This window comes from Pygoscelis adeliae, unplaced genomic scaffold (genome assembly GCF_000699105.1).
Source record: "Pygoscelis adeliae isolate BGI_AS28 unplaced genomic scaffold, ASM69910v1 Scaffold101, whole genome shotgun sequence".
Classification (NCBI taxonomy): Eukaryota; Metazoa; Chordata; class Aves; order Sphenisciformes; family Spheniscidae; genus Pygoscelis; species Pygoscelis adeliae.
Genome location: NW_008824238.1, coordinates 5282289 through 5305670, shown reverse-complemented (window position 1 = coordinate 5305670; position 23382 = coordinate 5282289). Strand labels below are relative to the sequence as shown.

General features: G+C 37.7%; 1 protein-coding gene across 4 annotated transcripts in view; it reads right to left on the bottom strand.

The window, feature by feature from the left end:
- The window catches only part of JPH1 (junctophilin 1), an 81156-nt gene that overhangs the window by 18919 nt on the left and 38855 nt on the right, over positions 1-23382 (bottom strand). For all 4 annotated transcript variants that reach the window (XM_009335019.1, XM_009335018.1, XM_009335020.1 and 1 more), the window contains exon 2: positions 12652-12770. In XM_009335019.1, coding sequence (XP_009333294.1) covers positions 12652-12770 — 119 coding nt within the window. The remainder of the gene's footprint in view (positions 1-12651; positions 12771-23382) is intronic.

Here is a 23382-nt window from a genome sequence, read left to right as displayed (position 1 = left end):
ATAGTGTCCCAGCAATAGGACATGGAACGGTGCAGCTACTTCATAGTTGGGTCAATGTGCAGCAAGGTATGTAAGATTTCTGGCCCCCAGACAGTAAGTGGGAACCTGACTTGATTGCCAAGTTGGAGGTGGGATTTCCCTAGAAAGAAATGCCCTACTTCTAGTGATGCATATATTTAATAATTCCTTAATTCAAAATGACATAAGTAGGCCCTGTTGCCCTGTTTTGGCTGCATCTAAAGTTGGTTATGCCAGCTGGAATAATGGCTCTCCTTAACTGTGCTTGAGAATGCTTTACAGAAAAAAAACCCCACACATTTGCTAAAGTTCAAAAATAAAGCATGTCACAAAAGAGAAAGAAGAATTGAAATGGAAGGGATTCTTGACACTATCTGGTGAGATTTAAAAGAAACTCAAGTCTGGATGCCTGCTTTAAGTTTTAGCCTCTGATGGCAACTGCATTTTGGTGGGGCATGATCAACATTCTAAACACTAGTGAACAGTTTCCCTATTAAGGGGCAAATCAAAAGTCTTGCCTGGATTGATTTTTAAATTCCATTTGGCTGCCTTACAATACTTTCTTTTCTTTCTGGACTTACTACCACTAGCATGGAAGTACCAAGGCTGCCTAGGAAAGCAAACTACAAGGTAAACAAGAGGGAGAAGACCATGTTTTGCATAATCCAAAAAAACTCTAAAATATAATGTTTACCCTTTGGGATGCTTTGTAATCTTTCTTAATTCACTCTTAGTCCCAACTCCTCATTTCCTCCCCATCCCCCCTTGAAAATACCTTCCCTTCACTGAAATTTTCTCCAGCTTAGACTTCTAGGGCTTCTCAATCTGCTGTTAGCATTGCTGCTTCCTTAAGCACTACTCCTGGTAGCCTTTCTTCTCCTACTGCGCTGGAGGCAACACTGAAACTAGCACGTGCCAACAGTTACTCACTCACTAGATCCATGAATGTCATGGAGAATGATGCCTACATGTATTTATTTTATGGAACTGTTGTGATTTGATCTGGCAGCCTGCTGTCCTTCAAACCATGTACTACTGACATGACCTAAAAATATAAGACAGCGAGAGCAGATAGTGTGATATTATTGCCACAACCTGACAAAGCCACATCATCATTCAGCGATGTGAAAGTTAGAATACACAAATCTTCCACCTAGGACTAACTTTAAAAGGTAGCATCACTGAATACAAGCAGGTTTTAATGCAGCCTTAAACGCAACCTTCCCTCTTGCTAAGTAAAGATAAGCACCTACAATAGGTAATCGCTGGTAGAAATTGCTTATTAAGTGTCTCGTGCAGAAGAACCCCAAACATACAAATTCTTGTGTATCAAGTTTGCCCTCTCAACTACTTTCTTTATCTCTGCTCAGGAAGCAGTTTTGTGCCATATCATAAACAACTTCCAAGTAGTTTTGCTAGAATACTTATCTACCATCTTTAAAATATCTGCCAGTACTTTATTTTCCGGGTTTTGACATCAATGAAAATGACGGGGCCTTCTCAAAACACACATCAAACACTTCCTGTAATGGACTAGACAAAGATCAAGAGTGCTGAGTTACTTATTTACTAGCCACACATACAGGGACATGCATACACTTTGGCCAAACCCAAGGCTAGTTCTTAACGCCTCTGTGTTTACTCTGCTCTGATGTTTACACAGCACAAGAGAGCTATCGGTGTGGCCTGTGAATTGACTACTTTACTGCTAGCCTCTCTGCATTTCACACAGGTATTTGTTGAAAAGTATATGGCATTGTGTTATCTCACAGCGCTGCAAGAAACTTCTTGAAATATTAAAACATCTACTCAAGCACGCAAACTGGAGATGCTAGCAACAGCAATGAGAACAAAAAAGGAAACGGACTTCGACCAAATGATCCAAATCATATGCAACATCACAAACTTGTGAGTCTAGCAGTAGGATGAGAAAACAGGGATGTTAGTGCAATTCCTATCTGTACGAAAACCAGACCGCCTCTTCTCTCCCTTCCAATCAGTTCCTCCAAATCTGAAATTGAGTCGTCCTACCGTTAACATACCTGAATATAATACATAAACTGTATTTGTGTATTTTTCATTTTTTGTATTCTCCAACAAATAATTTAAAATCATTAAGGATAAAAGAACCCCTAAAAGTAAGATTTTCTTCCTCAAAAGGTTTCTAAATGCATCATTATAGAGTAGACATACACACCCTGAAAGATCTGCCTTCAGGCAGGAAAGAATAGGCTAATGAATCTCAAAAACTGCCTGCAGTCAGCACTAAGCAGAATATATTTATTCTGACTGTAAATCCAATCTCTGCTCCACTTCTGTGACTGCTTTAATAGGTGACTAAAGTAGCCGTGACATTTGTGAAACAGGGTACAAGATTTGTAATTGTATCTGCATAGTAGATTACAGGGTGTAGGCCCTTGTTCTTTTGGATTCATTACCATCAGAAAAATGTAGCAGATTTACCCTACATGATAGACGGCCCTGTGAGTGCCATGCAGCCATCAGCTTACGGACACAGAAATTGCTCACGACCAGCAATCTTAATTACGGCTTGCTTTACTTACCCTAACCCTCTGTTGATGAATACTGACAGAACTTCAAAAAATATCTGCAAGATCATATGGTGTTGCATATGGCTCTTGTATATAGGACAGGCTTCATTTTTTCCAGGCTAGATAATATACATGCATTGTATTTAATGTGAATGCTCCCGGCTAAATAACACATGTACTATAATCTACTTGAATGCTTCTAAGCCTGCAGGCTGCTTAATATGAGATAACTGAGAAGGTAAGCTTTTAGCTTTTTCACAGAAAATCTAAAGCCTACTTTACTTCAGCCGAGCTGCACTGGGGCATGAGGGAGACTGAAGCCTAGCGTCAATGGATGTTCTACTGCTATTATTAAGAACAGTACATGAACCTCTGATCATGGGAACATTTTTCTGTAAACTAGAAAAAAATCCACTGGAAAATTTAGCAAATGATAACTGCAGCAGTAATGTTCTTTAAGCTCCTTTATATCTATCGTAAAGGATGGCCAGAAGTGAAAGGCTATAATTCTGTTCTCATCACAACTGCATATTCTCTGAAAAGATGAATTGTATATATATAAAGAGACTGTTAATGTGGCATAATAGCTGCCTTTACCCAGTAGAATCCATACTTCTTTACACTTCTCCCAGCACGTCCGCATCTTTCTGATATGACGATGTCCAAAGTTAGACACAATATTTTAGATTCAGTGTCACTGGGATTATGCAGAGAAGGGACCATTACCCTTCTTCATGACATGCTGCTTCTGTATATACAGCCTGGCAGAGAATTAGCTGCTTCTCCTGCCGTATCACATTTCAAGTGCATGGCTATCATCCTGCTCCATGGGAGTTTGGCAACTGACCTCACCAGGAGCAGGTTCACATCTCATCTCCAACTGGCGAAGTCTGTCAGCTCTTAAGGACTTCTCGTAGCACTTCTGAGGAGCAAGTCTCTGTCCTCAGTTTAACTACTGGGTCTGACAATTCTGCGAACTAGCTTGCATTTGGTGAGTGATCACTGCTGTAAATGGCAGCACTTACTTTCAGCTATATGTGGAATGTTATTGAGAACTTTGTTTTTCTCAGTTCCGGCTTGTGTTTGCAACACACCACTTTACTATTACCTGCTGATTTAAATAAAATGCTGTTCACCATATTATACAAATATGCAACACATCACCCATGATATTTGGCTAGTCATTAGTGAAGACTCAGATGAGATGACTACCAAATTCCTTGTCATTTTAGTAGGCTTCTGTCTACTATTTTTCTACTCCATTTTTCACTTCCTTTTTTTTTTTTCCTCATCATCAACCTCTAATATTCCTATTGGAATCAGACAGGAAAACTATCTAAACACATTTGATTCTCCTTTTGAAAACATTATAGATTAGTAAGTGTCATGTCTTGTCTTTTAGCTAAACAGGAAAATACATTCTATTTGATGAAGTTCAGGATCAAAACTGAAACTAGTTTGGCAGTCATGCTTTACACTAAAAACAGAATACTTATGGCTTTTAATATTTATTGTTCATTGTTCTCTTAGTATATTCTCTCCTCTTGCATAGCACTCATGGGTTTGCCTTTCTATTCCACATCAAAACTTTTAACATAAGCATCCCAGTTCCCAGTGAGAGACCGGTAATAGACCGTCAAAGTTGTATCAGATACATCGCCTCTTGGGCCACATACAAGTATGGAGGAAGCAGCAGTTTTTTCTTCCTTGCATTTGATTGTCTTTGCAGAATTTGATATCATAGACTGAGAACAATTTTAAACAAAATTTCTTACACAAACCAACCCACAAGCTCCTGGTCCATCTGTCCACATATGCAGGTTTACATAGATATTAGAAATTACTGAAATTATAGTAGTTGCTCCGCTGATATGGATCAAACAGCTTCAGAATAAAACTGCAACCACTTCCACAAGCAACTTGAAACAACCACAAAATTACATGATTTAGAGATTTTAGGAGGAGGAGAAAATTATCATTCACAGATGTCAGATGCTTTTCAATACAGTGGTATTGCTCTTTAGTAAATTTAATAACCAAATGAAGTTGTTGCCAAAGCCCTCTAACTTTTGGCTCTTTTAAAATCCTTATTTGTCAAAGAAGCAGTGCCTACACTGTTTTTCTCTGAACACCTTTCCACTCTACCACTCAAAAAAAAAAAGCAGACCCTAGGATATGCACCCAGGGCTTGGGTTCTAGATGTCAGCACTGCTTACGCCTGTGGAATATGTGCCAACAAGGCTCGATACTGGGAAGGCATGAAATATATGTATGTCACCAAACAACCGAAATTACATTTGAATGATTCAGATGGGCAAAGGAACATGGAAATAACTAGACAGTTTTAGACTCCACTGATTCTAGTCACAGATTTAGATATGCTTTACTGCCTTTACTTAAACTCCAGATATTTCAAAGGGATTCATCATTATATGGTAACATTGGACTTCATTTTTTTAGAAGTTTCCTTTATCCCCTTGTGTTTATAGAAAAAACACTTGAAATTATGAACTTGAAAGATGCAAAAGCACAAGTAAATTAAAAAGACCCAAAATTTACTGCTTTTAAAATTATATGGGTTTATGATTTTTCTTGGAAGGTAGAGGGTTAATCCAGCATTTTTCAATATTCAGGAACAGTTTTCATTAAGCTGCATCGCACTTCTAGAAAAATTAATTTCTTATATCTAGCAATGGAATCAATTAAGAAGCTTAAGAGTCTGAACTTGGCTAACAGAACTAACTGCTGCACTGCAAAAGCCAGAACTATAGAAATACAACAATCAATTTAATTCTGGTAAAACGAGGGCATGTGATCTGCTTAGTCTTCCATCCTATTCTGGCTTCTTTCCCAACATATTCTTGATCTTTTGTATTTTAAGAGAAACCTCTCATCATGCCACTTACCATTCTGACCTCACACAGCGTCATTTCTCCCCCTTCACCTCTGCGCTCCAAGTTTTCATTTCTAATTTCTAAGTTTGCAATATCCATTTGCTGCTCCTCTTCTCCCAATCTATCCCATACTCTTCACAGTTTGGCAATTGCCCCTGACAAAATACCTTCTGCTCTTCATCTGATACATTTTGAGGATACTCTGCTGATTTCTTAGTGATATCTCAGTATCAGTACTCTATTCTCATCCTCCTTTGACACAGCTGGCCATTCTCTTCTGGAACAATTCTCCTCTGTTAACTTCTGTGATTCATCCTTCTATTTCCCCCCCATTTTTCTTTCACTTTTTAACTATACTTTCAAGGAAGATAATCTCAGATTACTCTGTTCTTGGTCCTTCTACCTTCTCTTTTTACAATCTTCATGCTGTTTAATCTCACCATACAAAAAAATTCAACTTCCAGTTCCATGCTGGCTGTGTTTCAGTTCCAGGTTTGACTCCCGTTCAGATTATGATCTAACTGAATAACTGTTACAAGACCAACAGGTAGAAATTGTCATCTCCTCCAACTTCTCAGCACGATCTTCTACATCATACTGAACAATACTACATTACTCTGCACTACTCAGGTCTATAATCTGAATAACATCTTTCTTTTTCAGATCTCTCTCTACACTCTCTATACGTCTACGTAAGCCTTAAGTCTTGCAGATTTTCTTGGAATAAAATGCCGTGTATATTAGCCATCTATTTCTCTGGCCTTGACAAACGTAGAATGCAGCCGCGAAGATTATTTTTCTCTAATGTTCTACCCTTTCCTCTGGAATACATCCCTCGTTCCCCATTTCCTATAAAAACAACAGCAAAAAAGCCCACAGCAAGCATTAACTGCTTATGGACAAGTAGTACAAGGCACTGTAACCAGCACAGCTGTAGAGATGTGCTAATGTAACCCATATCACATGTTAAAAAAATAACATGAGAAACCTAACCTTTTTCAACATAATTTAAGCCTTCACTAGTATAATAAAATCCTTTCAAAATAAATCAGCATACTCTATTGAAAATTAGCACTGTACGGAAAGTTCTCACAGTACAGACCTTGTTAGCTGAATTTCAACATGGAACAAATATTTGTGATGCAGTTATAAATAGGATTTATAATGGAAATGTAGACACTGTGATAATACTCCCATATGATAGACCCTACTTCATCTTGTCCTTGGCTGATGGACACTGCAACAGACCAATATAGAAATTTACTGGATCAGGTGAACAGTGGGCAGGTTCTGTGTCCTGGAAGGCATGGGTCTTTCTGGGAGCAAATGAATACTTTTGAACACGAGAAAGGAGGCAATTAAAACTCTAAGGTAGCACTGACCTCTTTCTCTCAGATTATACCTGTAATTAACACTGACATGGTGGCAGCTCAGATAGGTATACCTAGGCTAGAATTCAAGAAGCTACTTCAAGATAGCAACATAGCCGAGACAGCACTGAAACTAGTCCAGGCTAGTTGCCTGGCTATCTAGCTAGCTTTGTAGTCAGATCCTGTAGCCTTTAGTAGGCAACCACAAGTTGTATCTAGATGCAAATTAACTAGCTCAGTACTTAATTGAAGCCTGTGAAAATTACAGTGATTGTAACAGCTTTATCTCCCTACAGGAAACGGGTTCTCTGTTATTAGTTTTAAAAGTTAATTTGCTCAAAACTAATTATGTGCATTTTTTCCTAAGCAAATCATTTGATTATGTGACTCAAAAGTATCTTGGAGAGATTGAGAAAGCATCCTGAAGAATTAAGGCTACTCCTTTGCAACTTCTCATTCCTTTGCCTTCTCCCAAGCACGCTCTCTTGTCCCAGATGCATTCAGGAATGTTGGGGAGTGGGTTGAGCCAGCATGTGCGTATGGCAGTGGGGCAGGATGGGTGCAGACTGCCAGCAAGCTGGATGAGCCTCACACTGGGCAAAAGGGAAGATGTGGAAGGGTGGGAGCATCTGTACCTAGGGCTTGGCGAGACTGGTGATAAATTTGGAAGTCAAGTTGTGAAGACTGGTATGACAAGAGTTATAAAAAGAAAGGGGAGAACAAGAATAAAGCTTGAAACTGACACCTTTTCTTCTTATGCACCTTCTTTCTTTGATTACTAGATACAACAGTAGTGCCTTAGGATATTTCTATAGGCTCTGGCTTCTCCAGAGTTGTGCAGAAAGAGGACGGAAGCAATAAACCGTAGAGAAAAGATGCCATAGCAAGAATCCCGACAACAGTTGTGTGAGGATGATGAAGCTGTATGTCAAGTAATTTCAGAAAATGAACAGGCTCTCGTATGACTAAGAATAACTAGTGAGCTTCCGTATGCTTTAAGGCACAAACTGACGGCATGGCTGGTAACTCTAATCAGGCAAAACGCTCATTGTAGTTGGCTTTTTAAATAAAAATATCTGGCCTGGTCCACATGCATTTAGCCAGTACATTCCAGTTAATTAGCATCAGGCAGATATCTCTCTTTCCTGTCCATATGGAGTTTGCATTTTGTGAACTGGAGGAGGTGGAGGTGGCAGAGAGGAGGAAGATGGGAAGGATGTGTTTTCTTCCAAGGCTATAGACATCCACTACTGGTCAAAAGGGAATGGAAAACACAGTTGCTCTTTAAGACATTAGAGGCCATTAGAAATTGCCTTATCATAGGCTTAAAATGCTTATTTCTGAAACAAGTGATGTTCAGCATGTTAATACTGATGCTGTAACAGTAATCGGATGTTACAGGAAAAAATGCTGGTAAAAAATGACAAATTCTTATTCATTAGAAAATCTTTGTTCTCTGCTCATATATTTCACCTAAAGAAATCCTGTCCATCTCTTTAGAGAGCGTTAATTGATAAACTGCTCCTTGATTTCTCTCTTGCCTTGTTTAGGAGGTCAAAGGCTGGATTAATTGTTCTGGTGAGCCATGCATGTTCGCCTGGCAGCTGGTTGGCCTGACAAATAATCTGCCATAAAACAACCCAGATCTGAACCTCCAGACCTTAATTGCTCCATGGTAAAGTGCCCAGACTGTTCTTACCCTGCAGCAAAGTAGTTTTACCCCTCTTTCATTTAATCAAATGTTACTCATTCAAACTGAATGAAAGAGCAGTATCCATTTGCTGCAGGATATATATGCACGCAGAGAATTATGGCTCAGCTGTCCAGCCTGTGCAAGTCCATACTTTAGCTTACCTCCTGGTAGTTTAAAAGACTATATCCTAGAGATGGCCTCTAGAATTTAGAATGAATGGGTAAGTCAAAGCATCCATTAACCTTGTGCAAGCATAGAACAATATTCCCCCTTTTTACCGGGTGTCAAAAGCTTTTTTTTTTCTGTTACACCTTTGATACAGCACTCCCATTAGTCATTTGCTCTTCTCTGTTTTAACAAGAGACACAAAACAGCTTTTATTGTTTTTCTCTAAGCAAAGACAATCTCAAACTGTCCTTGGATGACTCCCTTGAATAAGGATATGACTCAGGTTTCATTTGTTTCCTGTCCTGGTATGCTCTCTTCTGACACATCTACAAGTTTAGTGATGCCTGGAGGAAACAAACAGAGCTGGGATTTCTCAAAATTCTTTTTATTTGGTGATAAAAAGGCCTGTAAAGTATGGCCTCTATAAAGACTGCAACATTTGTTAAATCTACAAAATGCATAGCATTGTGGGTAGGGCTCTGCAAAGATACACCATCCTCATAGCTATTAATCACTAGCCAAATCTCTGCTACAGCAAATGTTGAAGCAGGGTCTTGCCTGAGACTAGTGTGAACAAGCTCAGGGAAAACAGCTCCCTGTAACCTTATAAGACCTTACACCATGGCACTGACCTTTTCCATCATACTTGCTTTCCTTATATGCAAATATTAAGGTAATCAATTACTGGGAAAGCTAAATCTCAAGATTTCTACGGCACCTCAATATTCATGATTCAGACTGACATTATTATTCTCCCCCGCTGAATGCTACTTTGCTTCCTTCTGCTTTGTTCTCCTTTCAATCTCCTTTTAAACTACATTACAAAGCTAGAACCTCTTGGCAGCTTCTGACGAATGTCTTAATGAACACGAAATTGAAACGTGAGAGAAAGTAATTGGGAAGTAAGAACTGTCATGGTACAATGAGTGATGAATATTCACTGCAATTATAAATTGTGTGTAATACTAGGCTGTATGGCCCAGAAGGTTGCTTTTTAAGAATCTGAAATTTAAGAGCTGTATCAAAAGATTTTCAAATATTTAAATGGACTTAGGCCACAGGTAATGCAGAGATCACTCATTAAGACAGAAAAAAACCACTTAACTGTTGTTTACAGAGAGGTATTTGTACTTTACTTTTTTTTTCTCTCTCTTTCTTTCAAGAGACTTGTTGATATACTACATACATTTATTTGTTGCTGACAGCATGCTTGCCTACTGTACTAAGCAGTTCAAGCAATGAGAGAAAAATCACACTTTCCCACAATAACCTATTTTCAAGACAATTTAGCACAATGGAAGGCTTTCTCTTAACTACAGTTTCAGAGACTGGGATACAATACTTATCATTACCTTTTAGTAGCACTAACAGAAACTCATAAAGGTAGTGTAAAAATAAAAAGCTCAAGCAACAGAAGAAAAACGAGAAGTTGCTATTAGGAAGCAATAATGGTTACCTTGTTTTCATTCAAACATACGAAAAATGCTATTTGAAAAGCAGATATTTACTGCTGTTTGTGTGAGTGAACGTAAATACTTAAAAATATTTATCTATTTTATTACCATAAATGACAAAAGCTATTGGTAACATTGTCCAGTAACTCATGGCACGACACTTGGGAAATACTTAAATAAGCAAGTATGTGTACAGGTGAGTCTCAGGGTTAACTGGTACCACTCAGAAAGAATGTATCTGAAAAAGGCATTGTGAACACTGAGGATGGAAAGTATCTCTGACATGACAGTATTTGAAAGGATCACAATGAAGTATGAAACCGGTGTTCTGCTGCAGCTTATGTGGGATAATTGAAATTTAGTTAACATCTTGGCATCTTAAAGTTACTTAAGCAATGGGAATAGCAATTTTTTTTCAAATGTGTACAAATACGCTGTATTTAGCCATCTTGAAAATAACGAGGAAATTTAAAATTTAGACTCCAAAAGAGGTATTTATCTTTTGAAGGGTAGCCGGCTAACTGATAAGACATTTCCACACAAAGAATAGAGTAAGTAGACTTTGAGAAATGTTTTGTTAATCACTGTACACATACACAGCTGCATTTGGGGAAGGGATACAAACTCTTCCCTTCTGCAATTGGAATAGAAGTTTTAAATGAGAGGAAAATAAGAATCCCGCACCTTCTCTCCCCAAATCTCAGCCAATTTGACAGCAATGCTATTTCATATCCTGTGGCAGGAAGTAAAAAAAAAGACACCTAACAAATTCTTGATCTGGGGGATTTCTTGGTGTCAAATTTCACACCATCAGATGTTTGCATTTTGTCTCAAGTACTCTAGCCATTTCTTTATTTCAAGGATTTGACAGCTTTGAAATACTTTCATTCCAAATGCTTTAATTCCCTCTTACTTCTATTCTCTATCAAGTTTTCCTTTGACAGGGTCCCTGTTAATAGTTCTTTGCATGGCTAAGCTTACGACTTCTTAACTTATGACCGATAAGATGAACTGCTGCTATAAATTGGGAGTTCATCAGCTGATGGCAGAATGAAATAATGAAAAAAGAAAGAAACTTTGGTATCATAGGAGTAAGTATGGGCCACTAATGTAAGTCCACAGGAGAGGTTGCACTGAGGTCATTTCCAACAGTGAAAGGTACGTATTGATACAATTTTAAAGCTAGTAAAGTCTTACTAGCTGGAAACAGTTCTGTTGAGCTTTACCTGCAGTTCTGGACAGCCATATTCAAGAAGGATGAATTTATATCAGGATGGGTACAAAGAAAGGCTGCAAGACTGATAAGGGGAATGGAGATTCTAACCTGCGTGAGGTCACCAGCCCTTGACTTATGCACTAAACAAATAAAAAGAGCGCCCAAACCCTCCCAACCCCAAAATACACAGATTGCTCTCTACAACTAAATACTTAGAAATAAAGAAGAAAACAAGTATTCTTTAAGCTAACTGACAGCAATGATTTAGTAACAAGTTATATATAGTGGTCATTTATACTAAAAATTGAAGGAAATAGGTGGATTGTTAGAATATGTTGCTGTTCTTTGATTTTCCGGGTCATGATATTAGCCTGCATCCACCATATGGGTACATTTAAGGATAAAGGGGTTTGTGTCTGAAACAAGGATGTGCAGAAGATGAAGGTAAGTGAAAATGAATCCCAGAGCTATAATCTATATTAGCATACAAGTGCAGGCAAGTCCTTGAAAAGTAATAACAAGATATGACTCAACTCATTTGACAGGTGAAAGAAAGGACAGACTTATGAAAATACATTAAATTGGCAAGTGGAGTTCCATTTTATCTATTCAATCTTAAGCTAAAAAGCTGTACACAAAAATATCAACCTCATGGAAAGACACCAGAAAAACAAAGCAAAAACCACTTTGCTTCTTTTTATAGCAACTTTCCAAACCATGTGACAGGTAAAAATGAGTTGCAATGTTGATATAGGTGACACAGATTAATTCTGTGATATATTGAGTATGGGACTAATATTCCACAGAGCACCACAGGCATAACAGAAGATTCCCCCACAGTTTATGTATGTGTAATGGTAAAGATTTCTCCAGAACTCAGGCCTTAGCTAACCAAGACTGTCAAGAATTCCCCTGGACAGTAAAAAAGCTAAGGAACTTTCCCCTAATAAACACACTCTAGAAATAACTCAAATCTCTGTTGATTTACGTTCTCTGAAGTCTGTCTCTGACACCGTCTTGAAGAAGCTATTAATTTGAGGCAAAGTTGTATGCTTGATACTGACTTTTTGACACTCAACTGTGTTGATACAAAGCAATAGTCACCAAATGATTAAAAAATGAAAACAAAATCTCCTTGAGCAACGTACACTCTTCATTACCTACACATGACTATTGTTTCTGTATAAATGACAACGTTCAAAATGAAATCAACTTTTTAACTTAACACAGAACCCTTTCACTGCAAGAAAAAAAAACTAGCCACAAAAAACCCAATCTGTAATTACCTGGTTGGTAGAAATTTGGTGAAAGTTCTCTGGCAACTGCTCTTGCAATATCACATTCCTGGCGAGCAGCCTGAGCAGCCTGATCCGCAGCATCAGCTTTAGCTCTTGCATGTGCAGTTCTGTACAGAGTAGAAAACAGTTTATATGCAGAGGAGTCTTTTATGAGTTGCATCAATAATGTGAGAGCAAAGGACTACTGTCCTCAGCTACCATAGACTATACTGTATAGTGCACTCTTATGCCCACTTGCTGTGAGTAACTGCAAATCAGTCGAAGTATTTCAGAATCAACACATTCGTCCTCTCAGTTCTTCAGCCCTGCTCAGCCTTGTATCACATTTACTTGTAGGTGCACAATTTACAGCCCAAGCTTATAATTAAATTTTCTAACTAGAAAAAAATAGTATCTGACCAAAACCTAGGATTATGATTTTAATCCACGTTACCAGAATGTGTACAGAAGGTCAGACTGGGTCACCACACTGACTCCTAAATAGGGGGTCTGTGAGACCAGGATACATGGTGTTCAAGGGGACTGTGGAATGCTATTACCTTTACAACATTTCAAAGTTAATGTTCAACGCTGGGTGCCATATAAAATTTTTTGAAGGGCAAAATTGAGGTATGTTGGCCCAAAAAAATGAGAAATGTCTTCCACAATCAGACCATGTTGGAAAGGAACGGGATGGAAAATGTGTTCAATGCTTCAATAGTCTTTTGTATAAATGGCGACTTAACAGTTTTCAATTCTTGTAACTCACTGAATTTCAAATCCAAAACAATCTGAAAAGGCAACTTTTCTGAAGTCAAGACAACAGCTTGGAATACTTTTGTAAAGTAACCTGCTCTCTGCTTCTACTTCTTTCTTTCTGCCATTTCTTAAAAAGCCTCAAGAACAGCTTGTGCAAGTGCCTCTGATTCCAGACTGTGCAAATTGATAGTTGTGTTGCTGCAGGATTGCATCACTGCTTGTCCCGTCTTCCCTCCCGACTTCATTTATTAAACAGTCATCTGTTTAAAAATTCCTGATGGCAGTGATCTCTCTGTGCCTCTACAGCATTAGCACATAGCTTAGAGCTATGAAATGGTTCATTAGAACGGAGGGGAAGCTAAACATGGCAAACCGGCAGAGTTTTTTGAGCCTCTAGAGATATTAATAACAATTCTAAACCAGATATATTAAATTTCATGATTTCAGGAATTTTCTCGTAACTTTCTAGTAGAAAACTGACACTTAAGTAAGAAAAAAATTAGTTAAGAGGACAGCAGCAACTTTTATCCTGTGTGCCTGGTGATACTAATCAAGAGCAATCAAATAAATGAAAACTTTCAACAACTTTGCTGTAAAAGTTCAGTTTTATTTTCAAGGAATAAAGAAGAGTTCTATGTATTTTAGACAAAGCAAGAATTAAATGTTAGCATTAACCAGAATGAGCACCAAGAGATTAACAGTATGGCAGACTTTGCATTTCTAAAAGGATGTTTAATCCCGTAGGGTACTAGTATAAACACAGACATAAAAAAACCACATAGACAGTTTCATCTGTGGTGCCTGGAGAAGATTTATTTAAGTTACATCCTCCCTAAAATGTGTGCGGGGATAAATGTTGAATGTTATTTCAAAGCTTAGCTTGTCATAATTTACTGGACAAATATCAGCTCATGCTGCCTTCTTGCAGGTCCCTCTAGGTCTCTGAGAAAAAAGATGATGAGCAAATAAGCAGTAACACCTTTGACTTGTACTCAGGATGGGGGAAAGAAACTGTTAATCAAAACAAATACACCATATAATCCCATATGTGTTCCATGCAGTTCATGAATGGTTGTGCGGTATGTGCTTGCTTAGTAACAGTAATCAAACCCGTTCTTTCTCTATAATCATTATTTTCAATTAGATGAGCTATTCTTAGCTCCTGCATAATTATGTCTATGTAGCATAAACTTAATGAAGCAATCCTAGCACTGGGACATTGTTTTGTGAGACAATAATGTAGTCTGCACATAGATAAACTAGACACTGATCATCCTTTTGTGATGATAGAACAACCAGACTATTCCCATATAAAAATAGTCTAATACTATTGCCACTGCTGCAATAGACATTTTAAAAGCTAATGTTCTAAATGACCAGCATCAGGAAAACATACTGCCAGGATAGGACAGTTATTTATTGAATGTCTGTGAATTTTTTATATTACTATATCCAAGAAGCAAATCACACATCCTGTCCAAACATACAGTATCAATTAGTTAAGGAATTAAACGGTGACATGAGTAATAAGCTAGTGAAACTTTGTCACATGAAGCTGGGCAGAAGCAAGTCACAGCAGGAAGAAGCCAATGGAACAGAAGGTAAATGAGCACTGCTTTCCTTGGCTGCCTTATCTCTCACTTTTTTTTTCCAACTTGCACTTCCTGCTATTCTGCCCCTTTTGTACTCACAGTCAGGAGTTCCAGCAGACCAGAACAGGAGCGACTGTTCAGACGCGAACGCTGCCAAGGCATGTCTCAGCGACACACTTGAGCAGAGCCTCAGTGCTGTACTGTCACCGAGAGATGACGCAGCAAGAGGAACTAAATATGCACAGGAGGGTAAGGCACAAGAACAGAGTTTATGCTCCTGAGCAGGCCTTCGACCAGCCAAACAGAAGTGTGTGCACGTGGCTGCGCTAGGACACTTCCCTGACGGCCTCTTCAGCAAGCATCATCAACGACATATGGCAAATGTGAAAAGAACAGGAGAAACCGGCAGAGCCAGTGCTTCTGTACAGAACAGAAGCACTTGTGCTTCGCCTGTGAACACAGGCTCTTCATTGTTTGCATTATTTGCTATTTATCACCTTGGCATTTGGATGCTGTACTGGCTAACTTCAGCAATGTGTACTTTATTATCTCAATTTGCAACTGTCTATTCAGACATTTCTTTCACTTCCTGCACACCTACTTATAAGTGTCAGACTCAAATAATTTTTCTGTTGCTATTTAATTTCCTGGTTCTGATTTCCACACTTGATTTGTCTGTATGTTTTCCAAATTACGTGCTTACAGTTACTGCTGCTTGGCACTACATTTTGTTCGTACTTGTTTTATTCTGCTTTGCACTGACCCCCACACTATCAGAGTGTTATTATCAGGACCATGGAGAAATATGTCAGTTTTGAATGACAACGTTTGTAAGGGAGAGCTATCAGAGCAGGGTAGCCTCACTGAAATCGAATCCATTTGCTCCATTTATGCTTTACACAGTTTGGGAAAGCCTTCCTTACCTTTTGTTCCTGGAGTAATTTTGTCACTGTAAAATCTTGAAGTTCTGTTTATTGGCGGTAATTATTCGTGGAAATTTAAGCCTATGATATACCAAGTCAAAATGACCCACATTTGAATGACCACCATCTACTTGAGAATTGCTTTTTTCCCCAGAGAGCTCTACATCTTTTGCCATGACAAGAAATGTTTATGAGAACTTTTGAAAGAGAAAACTCAAAAAAATGGCTCCTTTCCTCTCCCCCAGCCAAGAAAAAGACCGCAGTAGGCTTTGCATGCTGTTCCACACCTTCTCCAGGAAGGGTCAATCTGAAGTTTCAGCAGCAAAATAGAAACTATGCAGGGAAGTGGGCAGAAATCCACAGACTGCAAAACAGTACGGCAAAATAACAAGTGACCTGCTTTGCAATGCTGCATTCAGGTTCTATCCCACAGCAAAGGACCTTTAATGATTTTTCTTTTAGGTGAATAGGCAGTCCTTCATAAAAATTCATTCTCAGCAACTGTAACACCTAATACACATTACTAACTTTTGAACTGCCATGTGTTTTTACATGCTTATCTACTTGAAAGTATCATCCTACCATTAATATTCCATGTGATGTCTCAAACATGCTTGAAAGCTTTCAAACCAATATAAAGTATTTAAAACCAATTCATATTTAGAGGGACAATCTACCACTTAACTAATGAGTCCACAGTGGTGGTAAATGCAATCAAGACAGGGACAAAATAAAGTTCTATCTGTGGCAGGAATCAAACTGTAGTTACATTAAAAAGGGACCCACAGCTACAGCTCATGCAGAGTGTTGGTACCAGGCAACTGCATGTGGAGTCCCTATATCTGCCAGTCTCTGTCGTCAGTGAGCGAGGGCTGGAAGATGAATGGTTAACTGAATAACTTTGCTATTGTTAGAAATCTTATTTGGACTCATATCAGGGTCTGATTTTGAAAGAAGCCTAAGCTTTCTAGACTGTGGGACAACTGATACTGTTACCAATACCTTTCTTTTCTGTGTTTGGTTGGGTAGGTAAACATATACATCACCTTAGCTACACTCAAAGAGATTTTAAGCACAGTCAGGGGCTTCTTACAAGCAGTCTCCCTTTCCAGCAATACTACGATCAGATTTCTATCTACTTATGTCTAAAAAGTGACTTGAAGGAGGAGTATTGAGGGCTGAAGAGCTTAAACAACATTATCTAGCATTCTGCAGCAACAATGCTTATATATAATGCCATGTGTCTGGAATGCATTATGTAATGTTTATCTAAATTTAAACCCCATTTAGAACTGCCCATTACCCTCCAGATTATTTTGTATTTCCATGGTATCCTTCAACGCACTTGTAATGCTGCCTCATTCAGTGTCAACTAAAAATGTAAGCACCATATGTTTACTTTGTTTCATTTTTCAGCTTTTATTAAACACAGCGATTCCTGCATAAAGCTTTCCAGGAGCTTGCTTCCTATTTCTTAAAATGATACAAATAATTTTCTCTGTTTTCTATTTGCCAAATGTATGAAACACAATTATGTTCCTATCAAATTATCCTAAATTAATAATCTTAACAATGTTACTTATTAACAGATTTCCATATTATAAAAAAAATCAGTAAAGGCTAAACCTACATGAAGTTCTCAGAGATGTATTTAATTAATGACAGCTATCAGGTCTGTCTGAGTAACATTACATATTGTGGGTTACTACCTAGATCATCCTTTTTGACACTGGAATGCTCTAAAAAACAATCCCATGTTCCTAAATTCTAAAATTCAGTGATTTTTCTAGAAAACAAAGAATATTCTGTTGTTTTTTTCCAGGTATGAAACTTTCCAACATTTTTACATTTCTTTCTACCTGTTGGAGGCTCAATTCTGCAAAACCAAGCTGTGATAAAACTGCTACAGTGATCAATAGCGTTTCCAGGAGGAAAGCTGGAAGGAGGAGCTGGAGAGGAAGAGAAAAACGTTAAGGAATAATTCTTTGGTAGCTGAATTTTCTCCTTGTCCCCATTTTATTTCCATATTCTTCCTATATTATATATCAGTAATGAATGCTAGATAATTATCTAGCATCTATGCATTTTTTAACACCGCAAGTGAGAGACTGGCATTTATCAAGTGTGCTAGTCATCCTCCTCAGCTTCTTTCAGTGATAATACTGGGTGAAAAACAATATTCTGCTATGGTAGGATTAAAAATCCATATGTGCACAACTATGTAGAGCTACCTAAGAACTCTTGGCTTCATCACTCTCAGCAACTCATTGCTGTAATATACCTCAGAAGTGAGGGCAGGTCACCAAATGAATACCAGCAAAAAATGGGAGCCTCAGGGAGAAACTGAGAGAGGAAAAAGACTGACTTACAGATACTGCAATAGGAGAGCTTCATGTCAGTGAGAAACTTAAGGTGCTCCTAAACTACAGATTGAATTGACCAAATGAGATGTATTTCCTCAATCAAGAGGTCTGAACTTAAAAACTCGTCAAAGCGCTTTGCTTGATCAATCTCCTTTGTGCTTTGCCAGATTTCAGTTTCAACCAGCCGCTCCTTCTTCATGAACTGACTTCACTCAGGAACTGGACTACCTTGGTACTACCTGTAAAGTCTCATGCAGTGAAGCATAAGCAGATCTACTGTGTGCACACTGCTGGCACATTGATCCGTATCATCTTACCTAATGGATGTTGCTTCTGAAAACTCCTCCTTCCCAGCCTAAATCCATTTCTCAGTTTTTTTCAGTCCTAACTCATATTAGAAGAACTGAAAAAATACTAACCTTTATTTAACAACTCCTGAAAAACTGAGGAAATTCCTTACAACTGGCAAACGGCCAATCTGACTTCAGTACTTGAAAAAATAACCTGGGGGTGATGACTGGTTAGCCAGACGTCAGTCTTGGGCATAAGTAACAGCATAAATAAACTGGGTCTACATCCATAAAGATTTACAGGCTAATACTATATAGTGCCAGACATCATGCTTTAACAAAGAGTAGATTTTGCCAAACGCTTCATACACATGTAAAGACTATGGGTCCTATACCTTATCTAGATTGCCTTGATTTAACGTACTTGGATTGTTTTCAAGGTTTCTGATTTTCTACCCTATGGCAACATAATTAAACAACAGCATAAATTACATGCAACTAATAAGGCACACCAAAATGGATTAAAAAGCTAACTCTCTGACACATCTCAAAACTTAATGCAGAAGACATCAAAGGAAAGGGTTGATATGTGCATTTTACCTTAGGAATTGTTTTTTGCTCCAGAGTTGTTTAATATTTTACTTTTATAATGTCTCAAAACAAGCTAAAACATGCTATGGTAGAGTTCGTGGATTACACAACTTCTGGATTCCAAAAACCCCCAAGAGTACACTTTACTGTAACCTAAAGTTCAATGATAACAACTTCAAAACCCATTGCATTGAACTGTACTGAAACAGAACGCTGGGAAACAAAATATCTAGTCAGCATGGGAGGCTGTCATGGAAACTATCACAGGAGGGGTATGAGATCACGCTGGCTAGCCCCACACGCTACGGCAAAAGGAAGGGTTAATGTGGTCTTTATAGATGTAGAGATGAAAATCAAGCATAAGCAGGAGATTGTTCTTGCTGTACTACGTAATCCAGTATCCATAAAACCACTAATGGAACAATGCCCTCCCCATCTATGTCTCAAGAAGGAAAAAGAAATGTCAGGACCACAGAATAACTGAGGTTCTAAAAAGAAAAGCTTTTTAACTTAAACTTCTTGAGCCTCGTATCTACTCATTAATGAAGAAACACTGAGAAGCCACTTATCATGGTGTACACACGGATATCTGACAGTGGAAAATCGGGAGGACGCGTTTCAGATAAAGACATAACTGGTCCAATGATTAGAAGCTGAACTTGGGCATAGTCAACCTTGAAATGTTTTGGGTGTATTTTACAGAGAAAAAGATGGAACTTTCTAAGTTTTTAAAACGGTATTAGGCAATGTACTAAAAGTCCTCTTTAATCCATTTTCTGAGAAAAAAATGACATGGCCTTTTGTTTACAGGAACTGATATTAGATGGTTTAGGGACTGTTTACATTAGGTATTTCAGACATCTGACGTAAGTGCTCTGATCATCTCATTGGAGGCACCCCTCTCACTCCATTAAAAATAAGAATCTTGAACTATTTACAGTTTGGTCCTCTGAACCGTGTGGATGTTAGACTCCTGCAAGTGGTCAGCACACACCAATCTATGTGTTTGTTGAGGAATCAGCTGCCTTCTTACGCCAAGATTCAGAATCTCTTTGCTTTCTCCTTTAGACTTCTATGGTCCACATCAATAAAGCCAGAACCGCTCAGCAACTCAGGGGTGCCAAGGTACACGTTTCGGTAACTTATACTAGTCACAAGTGTACTCAGCAGTTCAGAAAAATTTTAGGTGAATGAAGGATAGCATCCCAAAAAAGAAGGTATTTCTGAAAAGTCACTTTTAACAATTGAGATAAATTAGTTCAATTTCCCTAATCTGTCTTTCAGGCCCTCTACTCTTGCTCACCTGTTTGGAAAAAGACTCGCAGATACCTGAATTTAAAAAGTGGTTTGAGATGGCTGTTAAGCATCACTAGAGAGGTTGTATTTACATGGTACTCTCCCTAACCTTAGGTGTCCTGCTAGCCTGGCATTATTTATGTGCATGCTGGATAATCTGCCCCAGATAATGGAGTTGGCTCTTCATGTGATGTATTCAATTTTATCCATCATTCTGTCAGGAGCTTGAATGAATGAGGTTTTGCTTTCATATTGATTGTACTTCACCCTAGCACTGGCACAGAAATCTCGAAGATGGCAGAGTCTTCAATTTCAGCAAGATGAGCAGCATCATTTCAAGCAGAAACAAGTTTTCCTGTGGGGCAACTTACACTTTGGGCAAAATACACTTCTGTATACTATGCTCATAGGGTTTTTTCCCCAGCTTTGCCAATGGTGATTCACTGCCAGTACCTTTTCATGTCACTAAGTGTCAGGTACATCTAGAGAAAAGTATAAATCTTGATGTGCATTTGTCTATATCCTATCCTACTTTATAGGATAGACTCCATCCTATCCTATTTTATTACCAAGTCTCCTTAGTGAGCAATATTTTCTTCCAGTTTCCTGGCCCCATAATGTTAATTCCTGCAGACAGGAGTTTTTTTGGAAAGGGGTAAAGGAATATCTGCAAACAATTTGTTGTTTCCAATCACTAAAGCCAATTATATTGGTTGACTGAAGAGAGCTTCTGAATCTAGCTGGAAGCATAACAAAATAGATGCACATTTGAGCTTCAGCTGCTCTTGATGACATAGTTAAATAAAGAAAAAAATGGAGATAAATACGTTGCTCTTCCCTTCATCATAACATACGAGCTTCAAGGAAAAAGAACCCCGTGTAATAAGGAGTTGGCACAGAGAAGGTGAGCCTGCTCAAGGAAATGGGAACGCATGGACTGTTGTGATGATTTGCTTAGAGAATTTCCAAGGTACATTTAGTGCATTGCACTTTTCCCCTGCCACATTTGGGGTTTTTTTAAACTGTTCCCTACCTGGGACAAATGAAATAAAATAGTAGGTATGATGACTGCTATCATCAACACCAATATCTGGCAGCTATTCTAGACTCTGCTTGTAAGAAAGCAACAACATATCATCATACCAGGGATACAGCTAGATGAAAAATAAGAACAGCTTACAGGAAGAGACTAGGAATTATTTTTGTATCAAAACAGACTCTTTTTTTCAACTTAAAAACATTATCTTAATATTTTTCAGCCTTCTACTCGTTTTTACCACTATCAATCACTTGTAAAAAGAAAGAAAAAAAATCAGAAAATATGAAATCAAATGTCAATTTTTAGAAAACAATATATTTTAAATTATTTTTGTTAGAATAATTCTAGTTAGAAAACTTTTAGAAGCTCTATTAATCAGTAAACTTATTCATGAAAACTATGTCAATCATTGTCCTTGACAATGTATTTCTTAATCTCTCCTCTATACAGAGTTGATGTGCTTTTTTAAGGATAATTTTTTTTTTTAATTTTAGGGCAAAAAAAAGTCCACAGTGTTGCAGATATTTTAGCAAAGAATACCAAAATATTTGTAGAGCAAAATGCATAATATAAAAACAGTATCTGTTCTCTCTTTACGTCATAATATAGATAACTTGCAACACACTGGTTGCATGAAAATTACATTACAGGAAATTACAGAAAAAATGTGAAAATTTATTTAAAATTCAGTGGTTTTTGCTGGCTTCAAAAATGTAAGATATACTCCACAATCATAAATACTTCTAGGAATATGCTTCATGCTTTTCCTAAGTGACTTTGGCATTCTGTAACTTATTAGATTATAGATCTAGTATTTGAATCCAAAGACTTCATTACTATGCTTGTTGGAGGAAAATATACTAAAAAAAAAAAGTCACAACTAGAGGTTTAGTGGCTTGGTGCTTATTTGTCTTTCTCTCTTCCAAAAGCTGTAGCACACACATTTATTTCTGCCATTTTCTAATAATAATAATAATTAATAATAATAATATGGAATTGAAATCTTCGTAACAAATAGAACAGAAAGGATACATTGACCATGGAATATAGTTTTAATCTAGAACAGTTTTGGGGAGGCTTGAAAAAAAAATCTAGAACATAATGGCAAACAAAATAATTCTTTACGAGATATAATAGTGCAATTTATGCATGTGTATATTTATAACTAAAAAAAGAATGTGGTAATTAAACTCTTTAAATAACAAACATATTGACATGAATTCAAATAATCTGTGGCAATGTTAGTTTTTTTGAACAGTCCTTTTAATATCTTTAGGCATTAAAATCTAGTGGGGAAACAAAACTGCAGTATTTTCATCCTTTTAAAGGCATTAACTGTACATGTTCAAATTTAATCTTTGTGTCCTTAGCGGTCTGACAGCCAAAACTGAATTGGGCTTATTTTTCTTTGCATGGTTCATTTCTGTTCCTTGAACAGGTGCCAGATGTCTAGAAAAATAGTATCGATAGAAAAATGTCTAGCAAACCATTCTGGGATTACTTCTTCCATTTTCAGTTGTTACAAATTCTCTGACATGTTTACAGGTAACTGTTAAAAAAAATCACAGAAATACTTGAATAACAGAAAACACTGATATGCTATATCTGAACAGCTTAATTAGCAAAAGGCCTGAGCTCTCCAGGAAAGACAAGTGCTCAAGTGTAGGGATGGTTGTATGTTATTTGACTTTTCTCCAGGCTGGCAGATATGAATCAAGCCGCTCATATTATATATTAAACATCAAGAGACTGAACAGCATAAACAAGCAAAGGAAAGACTTTGATGATCCTTCCATCTGTAAACATGTAATTCCTCTTAATTGAAGAGCACTGCAGACTGAAAATAACATCAGATCATTTCAGACACAGGGCAGGTGACAGCTATTT